At 42.3% G+C, this 22,613-nt stretch overlaps 2 protein-coding genes across 2 annotated transcripts in view; one reads left to right on the top strand and one right to left on the bottom strand.

Annotated features, from left to right (window-relative positions):
- The window catches only part of LOC138940447 (T-box transcription factor TBX20), a 55,385-nt gene that overhangs the window by 13,313 nt on the left and 19,459 nt on the right, over nt 1-22,613 (bottom strand). Inside the window, exons 3-5 of the mRNA XM_070309348.1 lie at nt 16,635-16,908; nt 4,819-4,986; nt 4,472-4,548 (exon numbers count right to left, since the gene is read on the bottom strand). Of these exons, the coding sequence (XP_070165449.1) occupies nt 4,472-4,548; nt 4,819-4,986; nt 16,635-16,908 (519 nt within the window). The remainder of the gene's footprint in view (nt 1-4,471; nt 4,549-4,818; nt 4,987-16,634; nt 16,909-22,613) is intronic.
- Nucleotides 17,683-19,053, top strand: LOC138940448 (uncharacterized). The gene is made up of 2 exons (XM_070309349.1): nt 17,683-17,928; nt 18,260-19,053. The coding sequence occupies exon 2, from the start codon at nt 18,292-18,294 to the stop codon at nt 19,051-19,053; it is 762 nt and encodes a 253-aa protein (XP_070165450.1). The 5' UTR covers nt 17,683-17,928; nt 18,260-18,291.

Below are 22,613 nucleotides of genomic sequence, written 5' to 3'. Positions count from 1 at the left end.
GAGGCGTTCTCGATGGGAAGGTATCGATAGCGAGAGATGATTCTTTCTCTTTCTCTCTCTCTCTCTACAGTCGGAATGCAAAGCGATGGAACCGATCGACTTTTCGAAAGCACGAGATAGCGAACGAGTCTTGGAATGACGATGCGGGATTTTAGGCGGCCTGCCTGTTAAGGCAGGTGCTGATTTGGGGAGGATCGTGGTGTGGCAGTGATTCCGGGGCGAGATCACGCTCGCGCAATCCGCAATCGAGACACGGAGTCATTAAAATGTACACACACACACACACACACACACACACACACATATATATATATATATATATATACTTCACGATATTGCTTGACTCGCCGTGAAATCGTTCTGTTGAAACAAAGCTAAACGCGTATGCAAACATGTCGATTGCGAATCAAGACGAAATCACACGGTCGTTTCGGAGAATTTCTAATCACAATAAGAGAAATTATTACTATTTTTTTTTTACAATAATAAATTTCGAATTCAAGAATGTCAAAGAGACGAATGTTATATATACAATATCCACGAGGAGGGGGGTGGTAACAAACCACAATTGCAATCTTGCGAGTCCAAAATTCGAGGATACAGCGAGTAAGGGGTAAAAGAATATAATTTTTTTTTTTTTTTCGTCTAAAAAATCAGAGACGTTAGAACGTACATAAGCGAATCTCATGGAGAGTTTTGAAGACATATAAATTCATAATTCAACCTTCGGTATATTTAGCATCCTGCGATGCTCGCGGTGCCGCGTTTACCGCCGCGTCATTATCCACGCGCGTCTCTTTTTAATAGACAAGTAGCATAAATTCGATCTGATATATATGTCCAGAGCGATAGCGCTCGTACATGAAAATATCGCACTCGAGCGGCTCGATCCATCACAGAACTTGCCTTCTTCCGGCGCCACGCGCGATCGTCCGGGCGTATTCGCGAGCGGGAGAGGAGATCGCGCGCTTTGGCTATTAATAATCATAAACGAGAAGTTGGCGTGTTTTTTGCCGCTCTCTCGCGCGATCTAATATTTTTTTAACAACCGGTCCTGCGCAACGTGACAAAATGAGGGGGTGAAAGGGAGGAGAGTCGCTGAAACACGGGCGAGCGAAAAGGAGACGGCGCGCACGAGACGATAATCCGACGCGCGTACTTGACGATAAACGCGGCGGCCGCAGTCTCGGCTTCGATAATATCCGGTTCCAAGGGCACGGGCACAGCAGCGGTACGTCACTTGAGATGGTTTCGTAATTAAAAGCCGCCTTCATCGTCGTCTCCGGCGACGTTGGTTTTTTCACAGCCGTGTCCGACTTCTCTCGCCGCCGCCGCCGCTCTCGGGGCTTCTTCTCTCGTCGAAGAGAACGCGAGGACGGTTATCGCGACGGTTCTCGGCATCATTTAATAAGTAAGAACGACGCACCGGTAGCCCAAGCGAGCACGCCCATTAAATTGTTAACGGCGACGACTCGCGGCGATCTCTCGGGATCGCGATTCTCAAGGTTTTATGCAAATCGACCCGTGTACACGACGTGTTCGCCAATCGATAACGGGCACTCAATAAAGTCATCGTCCCTCCCTAATGCGAACTCTTCGTTCCTCGCCGCGTTTCAAAGACTCCTTTTTTTTTATCCCTTTCTCTCTCTCTCTCTCTTTCGAGCTTCTTACTTTTTCCGTTATCTCGACTTTATCGCGTAATTGTTGGCGGAATTATCCACATTATGCATTTGCAGTAGCGTATTCGTGATAAGAGTTCGGGCTCGAAAGTGTAGCGTGAATTCGAGTTTCAATGTTTATAACTTACGATTCTCAATTAAGCGTTCGAAGATTTAATATCCAAGTTTTTTAAAGTACGCGCAAGAGAAATTAATTCTTAAAAAATTAATAACCGAGAGAATTAAGATTTTATATACACAGTATATGAATAAATCTTTTCGCTCGATATTATTCAATATTTAAATCATCGGTGTTATCTGAAATAATTAATTATTCGTGTTCCTCGAAGAAATAAGTTGTGGGGTCTTAGGTGTTAATAAATTATACATCCTTCTTCATCCTTCCTTTCTCAATTGCTCTCATTCCCCCCCCCCCCCACCCCGTTCTTCTCGCTTTAGCGCGGCCGATCGCGAGAGACCATCGGCGTACCTGTCGTGAGACAGCTGCGAACGACAGAGATGCGAGATGCAATTAAATCGTTTATCCGATTGTCGTAATATAGACGGTAATCGTGACGCTTAAATGTGCCGTTGATGTAACGCGTGTTAGTGCTATTATAACCGTGCCTGTGTTCGGCGAATTTCGAGTTGCGGATTTTTCGGAGTTCGCGCGAATAGAAGATAAAAAGGAAGAAACGGAAGGACACGCGGTGGCTTTAATCGTGCGAGTTACGAGCGTCGATGTGATTCCGAAATGTGAGTCTAATTAATCTCCCCGAACGATCCCCGAGGGCCGAAACGGAGGTACGCTTATTCGCGGACTTATTCGAGAGTTTTCGTGAAAGTGGCGGCATCCACGCTGGCCCAGCTGCGATCACGCGCAAATTGGAAGAGGCGTGACGAGAGTCCTGCCTCGCTTAACGCGTGCTCCTTTAATATATTTCTGAGGATTGGTGGGCGGTGCTGCGAGAGCACCAGACGGTTTTTCGTAAAATATGGTACCGAATCTCCAAGACCCCCGTACGACCGCAGTTGCTATCCCCCCCTTCCTCTCCCAGAGAGCGAGCTAATCAATTTTTAAGCGTAAAAAAGCTGCGGCTGGAAGTCGAACGTAAAACTCTCGATCTTGATACGGCGGCGTATATTTATAATCGTATGAGATGTGTTTTATCTTTGTATACTTGTCGAGTTGTTAAATTGATCGAGTATATACCTATGGTTATTTTATTTTTATATTATTATACAGTGCGTTCGAAAAGTCCCGGACCAACTGTTCGGATGAAAAAAGGTTTGCGACAAAATATTATAGGGTTCTAAAATAATCTATTAACTCTGCCGAATTATACCGACAAATGATACCAGGTGGAAAAAAAAGATATACTATATTATGGAAAAAAAGCTCGATGACGAGAGACAAGCAAAGATAATCGATTAATCATAGCCACCGGTTAATATCATGCGATGTCGGCATTAACGTTGAGCAGCGTTGAACGAAAAGGATATACTCACGTATATACATAAATATTGTATTTTTCTGTCACGCGTATATCCGCCTCGGCCGTAAACGCGGAGGAGAGGAGAGAAAGAGAAAGAGGGACGACGCATGACCGGAGCAGGTGCATCGTCATTCGTCCAGATAGATGATCGAAGATATGAACTCGAAATCGGCCGAGTGCGCGCGTCCATCTTTGGCGTCGAATGAGCGCTCGATCTCGAACATACGGCGTTTGTAACGTTATTGTAAATTTCCATCCCGAACGAGAGAGATCTAAGCGATAATTCAAGTCGGCGCGATTAAGGTGCCGACGTTCTAATGATATGCAATGACCGCCCGTGACGATCGAATAAAAATCTGTCGCGGAAATGTCGAAATAAAATAGTCGAAATACGCAACGTATTATATATTGACTGCTGTTAAAAAATTCCTCTTTATTATAATTATAAATAAGGATTCACTTGCATTTTTCGCTAATATTCTCCCTCTCTCTCTCTCTCTATATATATATATATATATATGTTCTTATTAATACTATATATAGTATTACTAAGAAATATTTTATATATAAAATTAATAAAAAATATTATATATATATATATATAGTATTAATAAGAAATATAAAGTAAGCTCTTCCTTATAATTAAATAGCAATTTTAACAGCGGTCGATAATTAGCTTTTATCGCGTGTCGGACCTTTCTCCGTTCAATCTCGCAATTTCGTTCAGTGTTTTCGAGAGCAATTAAGGATCTGGGATAATTCGCGCAAGAAAAAATGAAGGAGATCATCGTTCCGGATGACGTATGCGCTGACACTCTAATCGCGTTTTAATTAACCCCTTCTAGTAAGAACGTCGACGCCGTGCCGACACGGGAGTTATAGATATTTCATTCGAAAGTATAGGTTTTAATTTAGCGGCCGCTCGATCAACGTCCGGACGTTATAAATGGACGCTACGATTGCTCGTTACACCACTATGCAGAAAAGCGTTTGCCCGGGGATCGAACGGTTCGAGATACTTGTGAGTAGAGAGAGAGATACGAACAGCGCAGACAGATTAGCTACTGCTAGCTGAGGAGCATATTTTAATCGAGTTTTGTAAATTATTATTCGATCGGCTATCGATACGACGTCGACACGAATAATTACGAGTGTCCAAGTCGGAAACGCTTATAATCCAATCTCCTTTCAAGGGAAATGATTCATATTTATATATATATATATATATATATATATATATATCCTAGAAAATATTGCTGTCGTGTTTAAAAAAAAAAAAAAGAAAAAGAAAATCTAGTATTGAGAATGTGTGCATACCTTTCGAAGTCGGTGAGTCTCGACGAATCCCTAAAACCCTTGGCGAACGGATTACTATCGATCTTCAGTCTCGTTATCTGCAAATTTAATCAGAAAATCTGTTATTCCTTATACCTATATAAAACGACATTTATATAATTCAAAAATGAAAGACGTTCCTCCGTTCAAACGCGACGGACTGAAAAATCTCCCTCTTTCGAGAGAAAATGAAAAATTCAAAGTTTCATGCCTGATTCTCGATCTTGAGGATAATATTACGGTCTGAATCCCGCTAAATTCTCGCCAATTCGCTTGTTCTCTTGCCGAGTTAACGTTATACATAAATCGATTATTATTCCCGCACTCACCAGCTGATTCTGATACGCCGTGACGGCGGTGAAAATGGCCTCCGGGAAGATAAACGTCTTGTGCTCCTCCTTCTGCAGATCGTTGATGTGCAGGCTGCTGTCGTCGGTGTGTCGACAGCGGACCAAGTGTATCCTCGGCTGATACCTGTGCATCGAGTTGAGCACGATCTGCAACAACGAGATTCGCCGCTCGATCATTCGTTCCGCGACTCGGAAATTAACCGCGGAAAATGTGATCCCGCTTGCCCTAATGAATTCCGTACGCGTATAGTCGCGCGCGCGAGATCACGATACGCCTAATAATAATAAAGTACGATTATCGTCGCGATCGGCGACGATGTTTCGCACGAAACGCGCGCCTTAAGTCGCCGATTATCGCAAGTTATCGCGCGATTATTTAGCGTACGCGTCTCCGTATCTAATTGCGAGTTAACACATTTCCTTTCCGAGATTGGATACTGGCTCGCAGTTATCGCAGGCAGATTATCAACGAAAAGTTCACTCGCTTCCTACTTTGTTCGCTTGACTTTTCTGTTTTTACGGATGATCCCACAATGGTCCATAGTGTAATCTCTCTCGAGTAGATTTGACAGATAATAAATACAGAGGCCAAGGAAACTTATACTATAACATTTATTTATATAAAGAACAAAGATCAATCAATGATATATTTTCCGTTTTGTTCGATGATCTTTTGCCATCTTTCGGTGAGCTTCATAATTCCCCGTTCGTAGAAGGACCTGTCTTTATTGGCGAAAAACTGAACAAGGTGCTGATTTACCGCCTCATCTGAATTTAACGTTATTCCACGCAAGGAGTTTTGAAAAGGGCGAAACAAGTGGAAGTCTGACGGCGCAAAATCAGGCGAGTATGCTGGGTGGGGCAATACATCCCATCCAAGCTCCAATAATTTTTGACGGGTCGCCAAAGATGTGTGTGGTCTCGCGTTGTCGCGATGGAACACAACTCCTTTACGATTGACGAGCTCCGGACGTTTCTGGATGACAGATTCGTTCAAACTGTCCAATTGCTGACAGTACACATCCGAATTGATTGTTCGGTTCCTTGGTAGGAGCTCAAAAAACACCACACCCTTCCAATCCCACCAGACTGAGAGCATAATCTTCCTCTGATGAAGTTCTGCTTTTGAAGTCGTTTGAGGCGAATCATCACGTCGGGACCAAGACCGTTTGCATTCCACATTGTTGTAAACAATCCACTTCTCATCACCAGTTATCATTCGTTTAAAAAATGGATCGTTTCATGAGCAGATCGCAGATGTTTATACGCGCCGTCAAATGAACTTCTTTGAGTTCATGAGGAATCCAAATATCGAGCTTGCTTACGTATCCCAGCTTCTTTAGGTGGACGTGAACATTTTTTTGACTGATCTTCAATGTTTCTGCAATCTCTCGTGTCGTGTAACGTGGGTTTGACTTGATCAATGCCTTTATTTTGTCGTCATCAACCTCGGTGGGCCTTCCTGACCGAGGAGCATCTTTGAGATCAAAATCACGAGCGCGGAATTTCTTGAACCAGTTTTGGCATTGACGTTCTTGTAGAGCATCGTCACCGTAAACTTTACGCAATTTTTCACAAGCTTGACGCGCGTTCTTCCCTTTACGGAAGTAAAACAGTAAAATATGGCGAAAATGCACAGTTCGATCTTCCATCTTCAACTTGTTGTAAAATCTCCAAAACTCAACCAAATCGCTCAATTTTTTTTTTAGAATCAAGCTTAAACCGTCAGCTGTTAAACGATATATGACAAACATATGTGTGAATGATTCTAGTACTGCCAAAACTGAACTAATGCCATCTGTTGCAAAAATACGCAATGACTTTTTACTCAACCCAAGTAGTAATCGGTATCGAATTTGAAAGTAATATTACCTTTGAGAAAAATTTATTTCAAATTGAATTCTGATAATGTAATACAAGAAAGATTCGCTTAAAAATTAAACGAAGGGAATCCGATTTGACCTCGTCAAACTTAATTCGGAACTCGTCAATTTTTAATATTGAAAAATTTGCAAATAGATTTCAGAGAGATTCGAAAGATTTTGCGACGGAAGCGGGATTTCGTCTCACGTTGCACAGATTTTTCTAAAATACTCTGTGTACAGAGATACTCTGTATCGTTCTGGAAGTCGCGTAGATGAACGGGTTAAAAACTTTCAAACGGGAATCCCACTTCCCTGCGGAGAGGAGCACTCTGTCGCAGGTAGATACTGCAGATAGCGCGCGGCGCGGCGACCGGGTGGGTGGGGGGGGGGAGGCGAAGTCCCGCGGTATCGATTTCCTGTCCGAAACAATGTGCCGCGACGAAACAAATTCCCCGCGACGGTATCATCGTGTAACGCGCGAGCAGCCGCGCGCGCATCCCGGTGCTGGCTCCCGCATTCCCTCAACCTCGCCGCCGTTTCAGGCAACGTCTGCGCGACAAGACGTACGGGGGTGATCAAGATCGGAGGATAGAACGCGGTCCGGATTAGAATTAATTCCGTAAGAGAGAGAGAGAGAGAGAGAGAGAGAGAGAGAGAGAGAGAGGGAGTAATCGAGCATTGATGATAAAATACTCGCGCGGAATATTAAAATTAGATTAAATCTCTCTCTCTCTCTCTACAGTACGTATAAAATATCACAAAAAATTAGAAAATGGTATTTCTTTACACTTATGTATACATGAAGCAGATGTATAGCCGATGGACCATCAGAGATGATAGGGACCGGACTGCTAATTACTGAAATCAAGCGAAACGATCGAGGACGACGAGGACGAGCTCGTTAGCATACGTCGACGAATGATCCTAGAACGAGATGCGTGGAGTTTCGCTGAGAAAGCGTGAGAGAAACAAGGAGAATGTGACGCGGGATAGCCGGACTTATATATGGTACTATCGCTAATATATATGAAATATAGAGGCGGCTGTGCGGCGCCGCAACTGTTGAGACTTAACGGCTGCAGGTGGCCCGCGAGGAGGAGAGTCTTTGGGCATTTCGGGGGCCCTTCTCGCCAGACCAGACTTTTTTAAGTCCCGTTCCCGCGACCGGCTTCAATATCCCCGCTACAAGCATATACGAATGTTTATACGATTGACTGCGGAGCGTGCGTACCCACACGCACCTACACTCGCGTGCACACACGTACAAATACCATATACATCCGTGACACACGGCCGTTTGATAAATTTATCGTCCATACATCCGATTGGGGATAACTTATTTTGATGAGCGGGGTCAACCTGAAAACTTGTTTATCTCGATTTTCCGACAACAACACGTGCGAACAACTCGACGACTTTTCATTCGAAAAAAAAAAAAAAAAAAAAATCATCGTGTCAACGATCGATGAAAAATAAAAAAAAAAAATATTAATTTTATCTGCGATTGTGATTTCCTGTAGTCGATGAATTATTCTAAAAAGAACAATAATCAATTTACACACACGCAATTTTATAATCTACGATCGATTATGAAATTTCATCATGTTTTTATTACAATACACATATATTTATTTCGTCTATTACGAAGAATGCGGGAAGATGGCTTCCCATGCGGGCGCACACTTTATTCCGGCGAATTGTATCCAAGAAGTTTACAGCATATTATAGATTACGATCGTAAGGACACGTATGTGTGTCCTCCTCGATGGGACATGTCTTCGCGATCGTCTACGCTCGAGATACAAATGCATAAATAGTCACGATTACATTGAACTGGCATCGAACACGGGAGATGATTTACGATGCGCAACCGACACACAGCTGGATAAGAGTGTCTTTCCACCGATTAAAGTTAATTTTCCCATAAAGTAGCGAGGAACACACCTGGAGCATATATAACGATAATTATGCTATATTTTTAAGTACTTTACGAGCCAAAGGAGAGAATTCCGTTCTCGCAAAGCGTCGCTCGAGCATCGAGGACATGGCGATAGAATATAACAATATATTAAAAAAAAAATTAAAATTAGATCCCAATAATAAAAATATGTAAAAAAACGCGCGCGCCCTTTTCGTGCTTAAAAAAATTCAAAGACTAAATTTATAAATTCTAAAAGATCATTATTAAAAAATAGAGAATTCGAAAATATACGTAAGATATTTAGTATAAAAAAAAAAAATTAAAAAAAGATATAACAATTTATGTGGATTTTAGATATCTAACTAAATATAATATAATAGAAAAAAGGAATGTTATTCCACGCGAGGAGAGCTCCATCTGCTTTGCTCCGTATAACGGATTTTATATAAAAATATTTCCAGAAAAAAAAAAAAAAATCTCGCTTCTTACACGCATCGACGCAAACACCTTTTTTCCGTTCAATCGATTAGAGTCCATTTGTAATAATTAGCCGCAAAAGGCCGATCCGCCCTCGGAACGTGATTTGCGTGCGATCGCGATTTATCAAACATCGCGTCATCCAAATAATACATGTTGATAGCGACATTACGCGCACGATATATTGATACTTTTCTCTTTACGCTCGGTAGATAGCAATCATAAGCGGAATGCCGAGTCCAATGTTAATCCGAGTCTTCGATTAATACCAACGTGTTTCTACTGTAGACATGGTATCGTAGATAGTGAAATCGCGACTCTCGTAACGAAAGTAAAAATTTAAATATCTCTGCGAGAGAAAAGGAAGAGATCACTCGCAGCGGGGATTTGATGATTTAACGGACCCGTCAGATACCGAGATCTCCGATAAAAATCAAGGATATTCGAAGATCTGACAAATCAAGATTTTGACAAAGGATTCGAAAGCAAAAATCCAAATACTTTGTATAAATTTGTAGAAGCACTGACTGGAAATTGCTAGAAGCGTGGAACTCGATGTCAGAAATTCGAAAATGATTCTACGATTGCGATTACATATTTAATTATAATCCGGATTATCATAAAAAATGCAAGGCGCCGAAAAGTGCTGCGGCAGGTGGAGACGAAAGTCCTCCGATCATTTTGTACGGAATAAATGAGGAACGAAATCCCGCAAATGCGCGTTTTACATTTAGCCCGCTGAAATCTCTTCCAAGAGTGCTCACTTTTGAATTAAATTTCGCATTAAATATCACAATCGATGCGCGCAAATCGCCCAACCGCGGATACCTCGGTAGAGAGAAATAAACTCGTGCCCTTCGGTTACCTCTCTCTCTCTCTCTCTCTCACTCTCTTTCTCTCTCTCTGTCGCGAGCTATCAAACCAGTTTCAAAAATATAGCCGGCAATCTTGCGGCCGAGAAACAAATGTCACATCGCGTTTGGAAGGAATACGCATGTCGAGAATATTCGTAAAAGCGAGTTCAGTTATGTCAGAAATCTTTTATTTTTCTATTTCTTCTTTCTCTCTCTTTCTCTCGCCCTCACCCTCATCCTTCTCGACGAGCGCGACGAGCATCCGGAGCGGACCGCGGATTATCCGGATCTACGCAGGCATTCACAATGCGAGCGTATATAATTACGCAAAGCACGCGAATTATAGGCGTATTAAAATTAAACGACCAAGGGGCGTAATCGAGCGAGGCTTGAGTGGTGTCCGGTGCCACTTCATTGATTATAACGGGCGTTAAATTCGCGCGCGGTTTCGCAAATCCCAATCTATCCGCGCCTATAACAATATATATACCGCGATACAAAAATACCTTTCTTTCATTTAAATCGAACATTAATTGTAAAGATATCGCGCAAGGAAAGATTTTCTATTTGCGTATACGTCGATTTTGAAAAAAAAAAGAAAAAAAGATACATTTCAATTAAAGATTATATTTATAATCGGAGGGAGATCGACGGAAGAAACTCTCGTCAGTTTCCGGATACTATCAGATAAACGATGACAAGAAGAAAAAAAAAACAAAAACAAAAAAAAAGGACGAATAATGCGGCGGAGAGTAAGAGCCCGAGAGATACGACGTGTATCATTCGCGAATAATTTAATTCCATTACCGCGCGCGCGCGCCAAAAAGTCGTTTCCAAGGTAGCAGCTTTATGGCGAGACGAGGCCGATCGCGTTCCCGGGATCCCGGGGTGTTTCCTATTCGTTCTCCGCTGCGTATACGGGACAACCCGCTGCAACCTGTCAAGACTACAATCCGCGCTGCTCTCTGTACATACGCACGCGTGCACCGTGTATATGAACCCGCGTACGAGTAGCGAGACACGTGTTAGGACGCGCGATATGCATTCGTATAACTTCTCGTTTAATTTATCAACCCCCCCCCAAATATCCAAATATATGTACCATAATGCGATAAGTACACATCGTTGATATTTATTTATTGGCTGTTATTTATGTACTGCGGATTTTAATACGCGCGCATCATACATTCGCTCTCCACAGCTGTGGATCGTAAAAATTCCGCTACACTGGAAATGACTTTCTCTCCGGCGTGGCCAAACTTACGTACCGCGAAAGGGAGCGTGAAAAAAAAAGGACAGGAGGGGGGAGAGAGAGGGGGGAGGGAGGGGGGGGGAAAAGAAGGGAAAAAGGAAGACAAAGGCATAGAGATTATAAACCGGTACGAATGTGTGCGCGTGTCGAGAGACGAGTTAAAGGACAATGAAAACCTTTTTCTCCCACCTGTCGATCAGCGCGCTGTTGCATCCGCGTGCACTTTATCCGCGTGTTTACCAAAGCAACCCAGTAATTATGGCAAATCCCTCTCGTCCGCGATATTTTCGAGGAAATTAACATTTACATCACCCCCGCGGTAACTTCTGTTTTCCCGCTCTCGAACAAGTACCGTTCACTTCAAAGTTAAACAGCCATTATCGATGAGAAACATCCAACGCCTCTCGCGCGTAACGAATAAGATTTATATTGATATCTTATTAATAGTATTTTCTTTTTCAAAATCTTTAAACACGCGCAAGATGCTCGACGCAGCGTTTTATTATTTAGCAATGTTGGCGCGAACATATTGGAGCAGATCGAAATGCATCGCTTTTCAGATCTTTTTCTCTCTTTTGATACTAAAAGAGAAATTCTAATAAATATGTTTTATTTCTTAATATAAGTTTTTATTAAAATCTAGATTTTAATTAAAATATATTTGTAAAATATATTTTTATTAAAATCTAGATTTTAATTAAAATATATTAATAAAAAATATATATATATATATTGAATGCATTCTAATCATTATTTATTTTTCCCCGCTTGAAAACGCGTGCGTGTAAAATTACGAGCATCGCGCGCGTAATGGAGGAGCAACGATGTCCAAAGGCAGAGAATTAATATTCATATATATCTATAGGGTATATAGAAAAACACGCGTCAAATTCATCAGTTGTAGGAATATATTTCTAGATGAAAGGATAAATAATAATAAGATAAATAGTAGTAGAGTAACTCTAGCAGAGTAAACGATAGAAAGTTGAGATATAACCCCAGTGGGATAATAAAAATATATTTCATAAGCGGACTTTATATGAGCGGGCTCGCCGATTACGAATTCCGACGACGAGGAGAGAAAGATCGGGAGGAACGCTCGGCGCGAGAACTCGCGCGCCTGGTGCTGGAGATGGCCGCTTTTGGACCACCGTGTAGTAGCCGGAGTCGCAGGCGGGGGGTCTTATAATATCGCGTCATACGAAACGATGAAATAGTGGCTGTAGCGAAGGAATGTTCCCTACCACTCGAGTCGTCGAGTTTAAGTTGACTGGCATTGCGTGGTTCGCCCGGCTCGACCGACCGCTTTCAACCGGTGTGTCTGTTCCGCGAGCGTTTCTCGCCAGTGTTTCTCTCCGCTCGTGTAAAGGGGGTATTTGGCAATTGCCGGTACAGCCGGAAAGGAATGAAAGTTCCTCGTCACGAAATCTCGACTCCGATCCCCCAGGAGCGATCTTTTGCTCCTTCCTTTTTTTTTTTTTTCCCCTCTCTCATCGAAATCGACTTATGAATTATTTCCGATCGCAGTTTAACGCAAATCGACCGTGACGAGGTGGTTCGAAGGTTTTTGAAAAGAAAAAGGAGGAGAAGTTTTGTTACGGCAGAAGGATCAGAGCTCGAACATTTTGAAGAACGTCGGTCGTCGCGAGTGATGCTCGTCGGCTTCTTAACGCTCGGTTCTGCTTGTTATTTTATGCTTATTAACAGTTTATATTTGCGTATCCGCCTACTCGATGTATAGAGAATTCATGCACTACTGACACGTGTATTAAAAACACTTTTACGAGAGGTATCAATGGGCGAATATTGTAATAAACATCACGATACTCACAGCAATATTGCCATTAAAGATAATGCACGTGTAAAGCATTAAGATGAAAGATTGCGAAAATATTTAATATCATTCACTAGAAATTCGACTATTTTTAATATTAATTCAAACGTCTTCCGACACTTTCGACGAATAATAATATATGTTTCAAAAGTTTTCAGATTTTCATTTAAAGAAAAAAAAATGCCCTTTTTAAATGTATTATTAATTTCTTTCGCAGCGCACGAGGTAACGTAAATATCGATTATCTCGTAATAAGGATAGAATTTTATAAAGATTATGCGCGCGTTAAAGTATTATAGAGCTGTGACGGAGAAGATCCGTCGAGCATGTTTAAAACATTTTTACATTTCATAGAAGATTACGCAGTATCAAATGAGTAGAAGTGCTCTCTCGCTAACCATTCATCCAAGTCAATCGGGATAAAAGGGGGGTGGGGGGGGGGGGGGATAAACGAAAACATTTACAACGACGAGACCGGGAGAGCTCGCCCATCACGATTATCATTTCTATTTATTTCGATTTATCCTCCTCTCGGATAAAGCCCCGAAAAGTATTCACGCATGCGCGCGCGCGCGTTTACACGCGTTCTCCCGTCGACGACGCGAAGCGGGAAGAGCGCGGAGAGTCGTCTTGAGAGAGAAAGAGATTCAAAAGGTGCTCGACGGGGCCCAGGCGTAGGCTACCCGTGATCATCATGACAAAAGCTCGGGGCAAACATCCGTTCAATTTATTAGCTTATAGGCGACGCCGTCTTCTCGTACTACCTATACTATACACCACCTACGAAACGCCGGTTACGAACCGCCTATAATGTCCGCAACATTATGGGCATGTTCCTAAGCCAGCAGCCCCCTTCCTCTCCCTCCCCTTCTTACCCGCTGGGGGCCCCGCTCCACCCTTCCGACGTGTTCATTCTCCCCAATAGAGTCCCAATTTTTACGGTCGCGAGAGAAGCCCGTGATATTTTCCGAATCCCGGGGATGGTAGATCATTGCATTCGGGGATTAAAACCCCCCTCGATACTATGTACGCGCATAGCGTTTGATAAATAAAATAATGTATCTCATCGAAAAAGGGAAAAGGAAAATTTCTTTTCCTAATAAAATTGAAATATTAAAATGATTGTCGAATCGTTGTTAAGGGGTTAAAAAAGAAAATGATTCCGACGAATCATTATATTACGGTCATGAATTGTGTATATGCGACTATTGTATCAAGGCGCGTATATTGATATATTCTGTATTTTTTAAATTTTATAAAATTAATTACCCCTTGAAAGTAACATTTTGTCACTTCATTAGCATTATTCGTATATCAAATATTTGTAAGTCTTAAATCTCTTCGTTGTTCCCGAGAAAATCGATATTCTCTGTAGTTAATAATTTTTTAATTAATCCTTATTCATGCTTTGCCATATGGGCCGCGCGCGAAACACACGTGCTTTCAATTAAGGATTAAAAGAGATATTTCCAGAGATCGAGAGGATTAACTTTTATCGAGCGTCTTACAACGGGATGTCAGGGATATTGAGCGCGGAATATTGAGTTTCGCACTCGGTGGTTTACTGCCGATTCTCGCGATAAAGGTGACGACCCTCGTCGTCGTAAATTGGCGCATTTCATTCCGCGCGATTTTGACTTCTCGCGTTAATAAGCAGGAAGAGATACATCATTAAAATTAATCATAAGGATAAAATTCTTTCTCGAGCATCGACGTCACTTTCGCGTCGCGAAAGGGACAAGTTTTCGCGAATCCGGCGAGAGACCGGTTTGTCATCGATCGGCCAGCAACGACGGCGACGACGACGACAATGGCGTGAACGGAATATTATACGTTCCCGGCAACATGAACGCCCACGATTAACAACTCGCGCCGATGATAACCGTGGCCCACGCTTTCACCCTGATGGGGCGATGTCCCGTCGCATTCGTTTTACGAGGGCCATTTTCGGCGCGCGCGATCGCTCGAGGACTCGTCAACGATCACGCGAGCGAGAACGAGAAAGCCGAGGGCGTGAAAAACGACAGCGCGAGCATCGCCAACGTCGTTGGGCGCTAGTCATTCGTTAAACTGACCCCGTCTTATCGCTTATTCAGTGGTCGAATTTACGCAGACGGCAGTTGTCTCTTTCGAAACCTTTTTACATAAGCGAACTTTTATTTTTTAACAATCCTCTGATATATGAAATCTCATACCCAAGATATTTAAAATCGAACTTATCGAGAAATATTAATTTTATTGAGAGATATTGGGTATATAAAGGTGGCGTTTAATAAGCAGATATCGAACCCGGAATCTCCCTTCGTTTTTTAAACGAGAAAAATTTCTTTGAAATTCGAATATAATCGCCGAGAGAATTATATCCATCTAGGGATCATATCTTCGGGGTATAATCGAACGCGAAGGGGGGGGGGGAAAGAGGGTTCTGTTGCGCCACGTAATAGCGGTAGCATGTCCAACGGGCTCGACATTTCGCGTCCGGCGGCTATTGTGCGCTAAACTCCGAAATAAAGGGGGAGATACGCCGCGCGGCCCAGGAATATTACGCATCCGCTGAAAGGCAGGCGCAAATTACAGAACGGCGTAATGACCATGGGGGTTGCACGGAGCGCCTTATCGTCGACGATCTCTGCGTGCGCGGGTCCGCCCGAGGAGGAAAATGCTGCGCGCGCGAAATTATCCTCTCTAGAACTCACGCGCTTCTCTCGCGACGCGTGAACGTTTAATCGTTTTAATGCCGAATTAAACTCTCGTAATTACTCGAGCGCGATAGAGAGATTTGAAAGTTAGCTATTAAATACAATAATTATAATAATCGTAGAATAATATAAAGATTATTTCTTTTTAACACGAGAACGAGATTATATCGCCTGCGGTAATCTGTTACTCGTAGATAAAACTTAAAATCTTGGCAAAAATTGAATATAAAAATCTTAATATTACGTGTGCATATAAGTTTCCGCCGTTTTTTATCAAAAATTGGGCATTTATCGTGAAAGAACGGAACTTAATGTTTTGAGTCACTCCCAATGTAAGTGCAAGTTCTTCTCGCGTTTGGCACGAATCTTGATCCAATAATGCTTCCAATTCCGCGTCTTCGTACACTTTCGGCCTTCCGCTACGTTCTTTGTCTTCGATGTCAAATTCACCGTTCTTAAACTTTTCAAACCACTCGCGACAACTTCTCTCACTTAAGGCAGCCTCACCGTATGCTTCTACAAGCAATCGATACGCCTCAGCTGCAGATTTCTTCAAATTGAAGAAGTAAATCAAAAGTTGCCGCAAATGACGCTTATTCGGCTCAAAACTCGACATTTTCGCACACAAAAGAATATATTATACTGATAAAAAATCACTAATATTTTAAGGTTATGTTATCGACTGATGTCCAATCTTACGATAAGGACGTTTTACATGTGACAATTTTAACCGTAACTCACTGGTGGCGCCAACTTTTGTCAAACTTATTTGTACACCTAATATTTTATTCGCGATTAATTTTCATCGAATTAATGCCCTCGCAAAAAGATATATCTATTAATACTATATAAATTCTGCATATACCGCAGGAGAGATGCGACGCTTCTCTTACCTGGCCATGTTTGTCCATGTCGTTATTGGTCAGTTTCACCTTCTCGAAGGAGACGATCTGCTTGAGCAACTGGTCGCCGGTGAAGGGGGAATCGGGATGAACGTAAAGTCGCGCGGGCGCCGGCGGATCCGCTTTGCCAGCCTCTAGCCAGCAGCTACGATGATAGGCGTATCGATACCTTTTATTGTCCACCGGCACAATATCCATCAACACTGCATAACGACCTTCAGACTTGAGTCCGCTGAAGACTACCCGGCACGTTGGAAACATTCGTCTGCGAAAAGACGCGAATAATGAATATATATTTATTAATACAATATATACAATTGAAATAGACAAACAATATATAATCATGATAAATTAATTGAGTATCTAAATAATTGAGAAATTATATATTTTCGAGACAGAGAGAGATAGAAACCATTATAATTAATTATTATATCTTGTTTCTAGTTTGTCCGAAAAAGACAGAAAAAAAGAAACATAGTGTTAAATTTTTAAAAATACGTAATGACTTAATTATGACATATTATTTTGTCAAACAATTGCAATTGCGATCGCGTTTATATGCGTGAAAATGACATATAGAAACGAGTTTCGATTTTTCTCGCAACGATACGAACGTAACCTCTTCCAGTAAATATAAAATGACATAAGAGAATAAAGGTAAATGTTTAAAATCTTCCCGGCCTATATACTCGACGATCGTTACAATCGCAAACAATAGAATTTGTTAATTATAAAACAACATCCACAAGAATATTCTCTCAGCAACGTAAACATTTTAATATGCGTACAAAATGTGTGTATTTCAATTTTTAATTACTATAAATTAAACGTACATATTTTTATTATATTATCGCAATTTCAGAGTATTATAATCTTATTCGGTTTTCGAAATATCAATTTTTCTCTAAAGTCCTAAAAAATGATTCATAAGAAAATTGGAAGATTTCGTATCTTCCGATAAAACTTGTCATCTGCATCGTATCATTTTCTCGTTTCGATACAATTTCAAATTCATTTACTTCATTTGAATTTAGACGCTCTGATCGGAAAGGAGCATCCGTTCCTCGGGTTTTGAATCCCGAGCGTATGCGCAGTCGACTTTGGAACGCCTCGAGAGGAAGTACGTCAAGGCGCACGCGCTGTCCGGACGCGCCTTCGTCGCGCATCGACGTCGTCGATGCAAGAGCCACCGCTGGATATCCCGCTGGCGTAGCGACACGGAAAGCCTGACCTTCCTTCGTCCCCAGGTTCCCGGTCGGGGAGAGTCTTTTACCCGGCCCGCAATGTACGTCCTCGTGTACGATCGGCACGCGATAGACTCGCGCGCGTGTGATTTACGCGCCGCGGGAATGAACGTGGAGCGGAATTCTACGGTCAGATGGCAGATACGTCAATAGCGATTTTTTCACGGTGAAAAATTGGATTCTAGTTAATTTATCTCGCGGAAAAGCGCGGAGATGGACGTAACGGGGAATGCTCATTTTAAAACGCAATCGCGCCATTTCGCTTCGTAATATTTATCGCGTGATTGCAAACTAGGTGAAATATTTGACAAACGAAAGATTCGCTTACATTTCGTATTTCTGAATAATTTTACGCGATGATCTTTGTTCCAGATGCTTGATCGATCCAACAAGGGAAATCGAAGATGACGGATCCACCGCGACATACCTGTCGAGGACGGTCGATGGTATGCCAAGGACCGTGCAATCCGCTAAGGGCTCCTCAACACCACCACCACCATCATCATCATCGTCATCGTCATCATCGTCAAAAGAACGATGCGACTAGCGTTGCCACATCAAGAAAGAATATATCCTTCTTGCCGGACGAATTTACCCCGCTACTGTTAAAATCTTTAAAGTCAGATACTCCCGTGACATCTGAAATTTCGAGGGACGACGAATCGATTTCTAGGACGTCGTCTTTCGCCAGGATCGCTCTGATCAAAGTCGCGAAAACCCCTCGACCCGAGGAGACCACCGACATTCCTGCGATCTTGCGAAAGGTCTTGTCGCAGAAAAAATTAGACAAGCTCGGAGAAGCGTCAACGAGCGAGTCGCCGCCTTTGAGAAAAATCGATACGACAGTACCGATGAGAAGGATAGTTCCAATAAGAACGATACCTTCCCCTCCGAGGGAAACGGTTGCGAGAACAGCGGCCTATCGAGCACCGAGGATTCTGGAGAACGCGAAATTTATAATTACAAAGAAGCTGAATAGATTGACATCGAAAACAATGTCCCCTTTTTCTCTCTTCCTCATAATTTTCATAATTTATGCAGGAATTCACGTATTATTGGCTGTGATCACGTGGCGAACATCTGTCTACCAATATTTCGCGTCCAGTCAAATTTGCGGGATTCTCGTATTTCTCATGTGGAGGATAACCGGTACGATATTAATCTGAGTTACTGCGAACCACGCGCGTAAATATTACATTGAGACAAATGCTCTGTAAGACGAATATCGAAATTGATTGACGCGTTTTATACCAATTTATCACAAGATTACATATATGGAGACAACATCTCTGCACCGTGTTCCGTTGAAGAATTGATTAATTGACGATCGCCACGAAATTGATGAGTCCTAGAATTTAGAAAGTGTGACATTCGAATATTAAAGATTCCAATAAAGATTATAATACCCGAGCGCTAACAATTTAAAAGATTCTCAATTTGTCACGATTTGTAATGTTGGATGGCATCGTGACTAATGATGTTTCGCTACTGAAATAACCGCCATCTCTTATAATCCATTCTTTAGCATCTATATTTAGAAAGCTTGATGAGTGCTGGCATATACTGGAATATATTTTTAGAAATACATATATATGTACAATGCATATTTTTTGAAAAATTAATATATAATTATTTTTGAATTATTACATAAAATTAATTTTTCATGCGGAACCTCGAACACATACATATCCCCGTTCGTTAAAAAAAAAAAAAAAAAGGAAATTCGTTTAATCAAAATATTTGTTATTATCCTATTTATGCGAAAGACTTGAAGACGCGCAACACACACACACACGCGCGCACACACATACGTGCACGCGCGCTTTTTTTTCGTTCAGATCCTTGTTTGGCGCGAAAGCTTCCATTACTCCTGTCACTTTTTTTTCACGGAACCGCAAGGGTAATCTCGTGGCGGTTTTCTAGATCTATTTATCCGATGACAGGGATCCTTTTCCTTCACGGAGCCGTAGTCCGAAGCCGTAGGACTCGTTCGCAAAGAGCTAAACGAAACAAAGTCGCGAAGAAAGAGGAGAGGGCTTTAAAAACGCATGCGGATAAGAGAGGGGTGTCACGCGAGTGCCCTACCATCGTCTATTCGCGAAACCCCGAGAAGACCAGACTCCGAGGAGACGACGGGCCCCGCGAAGATGATGGGGTCGATGGGGTCCCCCGCGACGCAAACCTCACCGCCTCGAAGCGGTTTTGCGGTTTCGAGCTCCTCGAAAACGATCCTTCCCTCCTCCTCGGCACGTACGCGTTCGGTTAGGTTCGTGCGGTTTTTAACAAGGACATTGTTCAACCGCGTTGAATAGTATCGTCGTTACGTTGCCCCGGGGCCCGGCGCACCTTAACGACACGATTGTCGGTCCTTCTCGGGCGAGGAGTTTCAACCGAACCGGTGCATGCGAAATTCGCACGCGCATTTTGGGAGCAAGCGAGGTCTTTATTCGCGACTAGCACGTGAGACCCCGAACCGCGTTCCTCGCCACGTTTGTAATTCGATTCCAGGAACAAGCGTCGTATTCAAGATCTAGACGCTTGTTTCCATTTCACGTCTCGATTTCTTTATATATAAAATATAAGATATTAATTTTATGTATACATATATTGCATTTTTCAAAAATACAAAATACATCGATGTATAAAAAACTTGGCGTAAAATTATCATATAAAACGAATAGTAATCATCACTTCCTTGTTCGCACGTGAGCCTCTAATGCGAATATATTAGTTCCGTCGTCGAAAAATGACGGAGTAACGCAAGTATCTCGGTTACTCCAGGTTGACATTCTACAAAATCATCGGGATCGTTTGCACCTCCTTTAGGCCCGTAGCACCCCGAGGCAGCTGCAGCTACTCCGCTTATCGCCCTTGACGCGGACGACGACGTTTCTTCCGAGGTACTCGGTGATGTTCGACTTTCACCTGCTGCTAAGAATAAATTTCGCAATCGCGCACGCGCGCCTTTTCAACGATATTTTTAGCGTTGCATAGACGCGCGCACACACGGGTGTCAAAGCATTACGTCGTAAGCATTACGCATTCGTAAACATTAGGCGCGCGACGCGATAAATCGTCCGGAAAATTATCACACGGTGGGGGTTCGATCGCCCTCCCGGATAAGCTCGTCGACTATTTAAGTATCGATGCCGAGGCTATCGACGCTCTCCCTCGAGATCCGCCAGACAGCCACCCTTGCGATCTCTATCGTGCGCATTACACTTGTACCCTATGAATCCCGTGCTCGGTGACTCATGTATTTTTACGAGGATCGCGCGACCAACGAGTCAATTTGTTCGACGCGTGCCACTTTCGGACGCGATACGCGTATCGCTATCGAAATTGTCGACCGTATCGGACCGTAGCTCCGTTTTCCTTTGTATCCTCGAGAAATAATGGCGAATAACGCACGTTTAGTATATACAGGGCGTATACGAAATAATATTAAATTACAAAAATGTCTAAATGTAAATTTCATTCAGAATTGTAAGTGGAATAAAGTTTTTTATATCGATTGGAGTATTATAATTGGGATATTATCTTCGCGCAAACTCAAAATAATTTTTTTAAAAGTAACTCTGTGACATTAATTCTCCATGTTAATTCTCCATGGCGAAAGTATATTTGTTGTTTTCAAAAAATTTCTTCCTCTACATAAATTTTTCCGACAATCGATTGACAAATGTCATCACCTCGCGTAGACTCTCTCTCATTTATTGTCATAGGTGTACAAATAAGTTTCCGCCGTTTGACAAAAGTTGGCGCCACCAGTGAGTTACGGTTAAAATTGTCAGATGTAAAACGTCCTTATCGTAAGATTGGACATCAGTCGATAACATAACCTTAAAATATTAGTGATTTTTTATCAGTATAATATATTCTTTTGTGTGCGAAAATGTCGAGTTTTGAGCCGAATAAGCGTCATTTGCGGCAACTTTTGATTTACTTCTTCAATTTGAAGAAATCTGCAGCTGAGGCGTATCGATTGCTTGTAGAAGCATACGGTGAGGCTGCCTTAAGTGAGAGAAGTTGTCGCGAGTGGTTTGAAAAGTTTAAGAACGGTGAATTTGACATCGAAGACAAAGAACGTAGCGGAAGGCCGAAAGTGTACGAAGACGCGGAACTGGAAGCATTATTGGATCAAGATTCGTGCCAAACGCGAGAAGAACTTGCACTTACATTGGGAGTGACTCAAAACATTAAGTTCCATTCTTTTACGATAAATGCCTAATTTTTGATAAAAAACGGCGGAAACTTATTTGTACACCTAATATAATCATAATAGCATGCATAATTAAAAGAATATTTTCGCTCGCCACATGACTCTATGTGACTTAATTGCTTCTAAAAAAAAAAAAAAAAATTATCGCGGCTAATCCGAACGTTACTCACCATCACCCTATACGATCGCGATAACAAACGTCCTAATTACCTGCGGCTAATTTACCTCCAATTCCAACGCCAACCGATCGCTCCTAATTCGTCGGGACGCACTCGCCATCCGACATTACGACATGCGTTTCCCCGTCAAATTAGGCGGAAACAAACAAGCGATCCTCGATGGCCCGTGGCTAACGAGGCCGTAATCGCAGAGACACCTCGACTTCCCCGAGTCGAGAGAATTGCCTTCAACCACTCGTATATCTTTCTCGCTTCGCGAGGGGGACGCGTTGGAGGGAGAACCCCCGAGGAAGGACCCGCGTACAGTTCGTATAAATGGATTACG

This window comes from Polyergus mexicanus, unplaced genomic scaffold (assembly GCF_030449975.1).
Source record: "Polyergus mexicanus isolate NDT 795.1 unplaced genomic scaffold, iyPolMexi1.0 SCAF_17, whole genome shotgun sequence".
Classification (NCBI taxonomy): Eukaryota; Metazoa; Arthropoda; class Insecta; order Hymenoptera; family Formicidae; genus Polyergus; species Polyergus mexicanus.
This window is presented reverse-complemented; position numbering and strand designations above follow the sequence as displayed.